This window comes from Sceloporus occidentalis, unplaced genomic scaffold, assembly GCF_023333645.1.
Source record: "Sceloporus occidentalis isolate IW3139 unplaced genomic scaffold, rSceOcc1.0.p SCAF_82, whole genome shotgun sequence".
In the NCBI taxonomy this organism is placed as follows: Eukaryota; Metazoa; Chordata; class Lepidosauria; order Squamata; family Phrynosomatidae; genus Sceloporus; species Sceloporus occidentalis.
Window position 1 is genome coordinate 2,655,378 of NW_028317062.1, and position 4,860 is coordinate 2,660,237.

General features: G+C 41.0%; 1 protein-coding gene across 2 annotated transcripts; it reads left to right on the forward strand.

The window, feature by feature from the left end:
- The first annotated feature begins 1,360 nt into the window (after positions 1-1,360).
- On the forward strand, positions 1,361-4,654 carry LOC149285259 (thiol S-methyltransferase TMT1B-like). Of its 2 annotated transcripts, XM_089495649.1 has the most exons (3): positions 1,361-1,876; positions 3,898-3,903; positions 4,418-4,654. In XM_089495649.1, the coding sequence occupies exons 1-3, from the start codon at positions 1,361-1,363 to the stop codon at positions 4,652-4,654; spliced, it is 759 nt and encodes a 252-aa protein (XP_089351775.1). The 2 variants fall into 2 exon arrangements, with proteins under 2 accessions (XP_089351775.1, XP_089351776.1); XM_089495650.1 differs by lacking the exon at positions 3,898-3,903 and having other exon boundaries at positions 1,361-1,858.
- The last annotated feature ends 206 nt before the right edge of the window (positions 4,655-4,860 follow it).

The following is a 4,860-nucleotide window of genomic DNA, read 5'->3' on the forward strand; positions in this document are numbered from 1 at the left end:
TTTGGGTCACGACCCATGAGTTGAGAACCACTGATCTAGGGGCTGGGAGATCATTTAAAAATCAGTTTACTTTTTTATTTTGTTTAAAAAAACAACAATTATATCATGCCTCGGTCCCCAAATTCTACAAAATCCATGGAAAGCATCATACAACCACCACATTACCACTTACCGGTAGTTTATTACACTATGTTATTTGTTTTACACCATCTCAGAAATATCCAAGACATGTATCTGATTGGCAGCATTGCTAATAGAATTTATGCCTACAAATATAAGGCCCTTTTGTGTGTTCACACGTTATCGTATCACCATCTGCTGGCAAAGAATGATAACGCTGGAAGAATTGATACCCCCTTCCATAACTGTGAGCTGATCCTGAGACTTTTGAAATATTAACCCTTTAATAGATCATTGTGAATATTATATGTAGTGACTCACCAAATGTCTTAAACAAATGGCTCTAATACCTGTCATTATGAAAACCTAAAGACTATTTAAAGATATTCTTAATTGAGTCGCCTGCATTCAAAAAGAGGTGTGAACAATAACATACTGTTAGCAAAACAAAAAATCGGGAGTCTTAGATATGATGTTTTATGTATTTCTATGATTTCTCAACAAGGTCTGACTTCTGCTGAACAAAATCATGTATAATTTGCGGGTTCATCAAATCTGGAATGACAAAGGACACTTTGGTTATGAGAACGCCCAGGACTGAAGGGGTGAATGAGTCGTTGGCCTTGTGTTTTTGTGTTTAGGATAACCATATGCTTATGCTGTGCATGGTTCATTTCCCTAGCAGTATTAGCCTCTACCACTTCTACGGGAGGCTTTTCCACTTATTTACCACCCCGTTAGTAAAAGTAATTAGCAAAGTAACTTTCCCTAGAGTCTGTATGGTTGAATAAGATTCTCAAAGGACAAATACTGGGTTGTATACACTATAACACAGTTAATATTTACCCTGAGCTCAGTGATTATTTATTAATAATAATAATTATTTATAGCTAAATGAGTGAATCCTATGCAAACACAGCATCTCACAGCCCAACATGACAGCTGCCAAATACATGCGGGAAATAAACAGTTAAATTGTTCCTGCATCACTCATCAACCTTTATCAGCTTCCGCTTTGTACTCGCACGGGGTGATGGGAATTGTAGTCCCTAGAAGAAGCTGTGTTGTGACGGTGGAAGTGATCAGTATGGACGGGTGTTTAGGTTGCTGATTACAATCGCTTGCACTCTGACCCAGTACCAGGAAGGCAGCCCCGCTCCCTGTCACACCCGCCCTGATCTGCACGTCGCTGCTGGGGCTGGGCAGGCTGAGCAGCTCTGACGCTTTGTGGTCGCAGGACATGGCTCTGCACATAGTATTCCTGCAAATATGTGTTGCTATAGTGGCACTGCCAGTACACGTCCTGGCATTCCTTGGCCTCTGGCAACCCATAGGCAAGAAGCTGCTTCCTTATTTAGTAGAATGGGTGACCAAGACTTACAACAAGCATATGAAAGAAGAGAAGAAAGATCTATTCAGCAACATGAGTGACTTTAAAGGCAATTTTGGGGAGCTCAAAGTCCTTGAACTTGGCTGTGGCACAGGGGCTAATTTCCAGTTTTACCCTCCAGGGTGCAAAGTGACTTGTGTGGACCCCAACCCTAACTTTAAGAAGTTCCTATGCAAGAGTCTGGCTGAGAATGAGCATGTGAAGTTCGACCGCTTCCTGGTGGCCCCTGGGGAGGACATGTCCCAGGTGGCCAGTGGCTCCTTGGATGTGGTGGTCTGCACCCTGGTGCTGTGTTCAGTGGACAACATAGCTGGGGTGCTGTCAGAAGTAAAGAGAGTATTAAGACCAGTAAGTGACATTAAAATTGTTTATTTCACACACACAAAAAATTCAAATTACCACTTAACCCCTTGATGAACAGTAGCCATTTTATTTGTTGTCAGTGCTTCCAACGCCCTATGGAAAGGATTATTAGACTGTCCTACTATTCCTGTGATTACCACCAACAAAAAGTAACAGCCATGTCACCCCTAACATCTTTTTTTTTTACTTTTCCATTGGTTTGTTGGTTGTACCAGAACCTTGCCAGTAGTTCTTGAAGGGGGCTGATAAGGTTTGTACATAGCAGAACAGTGGAAAAATAAGTTTTAGTGGGTAATCCATATTTTGTACATGTGGTGTTTCATTTCACTTGTAATTAAAAGATTAATTAACAAAAAATGCAAAGGCGCCACTGCCATAATACGCATGAAATGTCCAAGTTATTTGAATTCTGTACTTGGACCATACCAATAAACTTTTTAGAACAAATCAAACTGGAAGGAAAATGCCTGCATTGAATCAAACCATGGTCAAATCAGCAAATCGAACCTGAAAAAAAAGCAGCATAAATAACCTCAAAAGCTTCACAGAGCTCTTTTTACTGTATGTAGCGTGCGTTTACACTTTTGACCAAGTGACTTCTAACCGACAACCATCACTCATGGGACATATAATAAACAGTTATGACTCTGATTGCAGGATCCTTAGAGTTTTTATCTTCATATTTCATTCTGCACTGTAACATTATAATTAAAACCGTGTCTATGCAATGATGTGTTATAATAAGTGTAGTTCCTATTTAGTGCATTGCCCTTGCCGGACCTGGGATCCACAGGATTTGAGGCATGCTGACTACTGTGGATTCCTTCTCACAATAACCCTGCCTGTTTAGGTTGGATACAGTCAAATACTTGGGTTCATCTGGAACCATCTGAATAGCATCTAAACCTCTTGAGTGGTAGACTAGACTATACTATACTAGTGATGTCCGGATCATGAACGAATCGTTCATTTGATCCGGTTCTTTTTAGTGATCCGGATGAATCGGTTCACTAGACTGAACGATTCATTTGTAGCGGTTCAGTCTGTGAATCATGCAGCTGTAACCTGATCCTAGAGCTGTGAGTCATCTGCAGAGCACTCAGACACAGACTCTGGGGTCAGGTTACAGCTCATTAATTCACACAGGAACGATGACTTAGAGAGTCGTTCGAAGAGTCGAATGATCCGAAGAGTCGAATGATCCGAAGAGTCGAATGATCCGAAGAGTCGAATGATCCGAAGAGTCGAATGATCCGAAGAGTCGAATGATCCGAAGAGTCGAATGATCCGAAGAGTCGAATGATCCGAAGAGTCGAATGATCCGAAGAGTCGAATGATCCGAAGAGTCGAATGATCCGAAGAGTCGAATGATCCGAAGAGTCGAATGATCCGAATCTTACAGGGATCCGAATCTTACAGGGATTCGAATCATTCAGAGAATATTACTGATACCATACTTTTATAAATAAATACATTAATAATGTTCACACTGCCCCCAGGATTTAGATTCCCCTGAGTTTGCCCCCCTTTACCTATAACTGCACCTACAGTTAACTTTATTAAATTAACCCTTATACCCCATCAACCATAACTGCCCCTGAAATTAACCGTAAAGATCCCATTAACCATAACGGCCCCTGAAATTAACCCTAAATACTCCATTAACCATAACTGCCCCTAAATTAATTGCATGTTAATTTAGGGGCAGTTATGCTTAATGAGGTGTTTAGGGTTAATTTGAGGGTAGTTATGCTTAATGGGGTCTTTAGTGTTAATTTAGGGGCATTTATGCTTAATGAGGTGTTTAGGGTTAATTTGGGGGCAGTTATGCTTAACGGGGTGTTTAGGGTTAATTTAGGGGCAGTTATGCTTAATGGGGTGTTTAGGGTTAATTTGGGGGCAGTTATGGTTAATGGGGTGTTAAGGGTTAATTTTAGGGGCAGTCATGGTTGATGGGGTGTTTAGGGTTAATTTAATGGTGAGGGTTAATTTAATTAATTTAATAAAGTTAGCTTAAGGTGCAGTTGCAGGTAAAGGGGAATGTAAATCCTGGGGGCAGTGATTATTAATGTATGGTGACATTCTCTGAATGATTAGAATGCCAATGAAGGCAGAGAGTCGTTCAAAGATCCGGATCTTACAGGGATCCGGATCACTGTAAGATTCGGATCCCTGTAAGATCCGAATCTTTGAACGACTCTCTGCCTTCATTGACATCACTGGAGGCAGGGGGGAGGATTCATAATGAAAGGGGCGGGGCCAATCGTTAGTGTGCCTGCACGGAGTTACTGGAAAACAGTAACTCCGTGCAGGCACACTGAGTGATCCGAAGATCCGGATCATGAATCGGATCATTTCAGTGAACGAATCGAAATGATCCGATTCACTTTAATGATCCGAACTTCCCATCACTATACTATACCAGGCCGAAACTGGAATCTAGTTTGTCATCTCAATGTACCCGATTATAGACCATTGGGTGACCCTACGTTAATGCGGATCTGTCGCTTTCAGAACTACTCATCGTTTGATGTTTCATTGCAGGGTGGAGCATTCTATTTCCTGGAGCATGTAATAGCAGATCCTACCTCTTGGTACTATTTTTTCCAGAAAATCTTGGAACCAACCTCGAAATACATAGGAGACGGCTGTAAACTTACTAAGGAAACGTGGAAATTCCTAGAAAATGCTGGATTTTCAGAAGTCAAACTGCGTCATATCATTGCTCCTTTCAAATGGAGCCCAGCGCGACCACATATAATTGGTTATGCTGTGAAATAATTTGAATGTACGGGTGGCCTTGTACAAAGCTTCCAGAGGTTTATAGAACAAATTTTAGTTGGAGGGACGCCACCATTTCCATCTGTGTGCTAAAGCATGATTTCTCTCACATATTTAATGAACCCGCACAAATTATACATCGTTTTGTTCAGGAGAAGTAGGGCCTTCTTTTAAAATCATAGAAATACATAAAACATAATTATTAG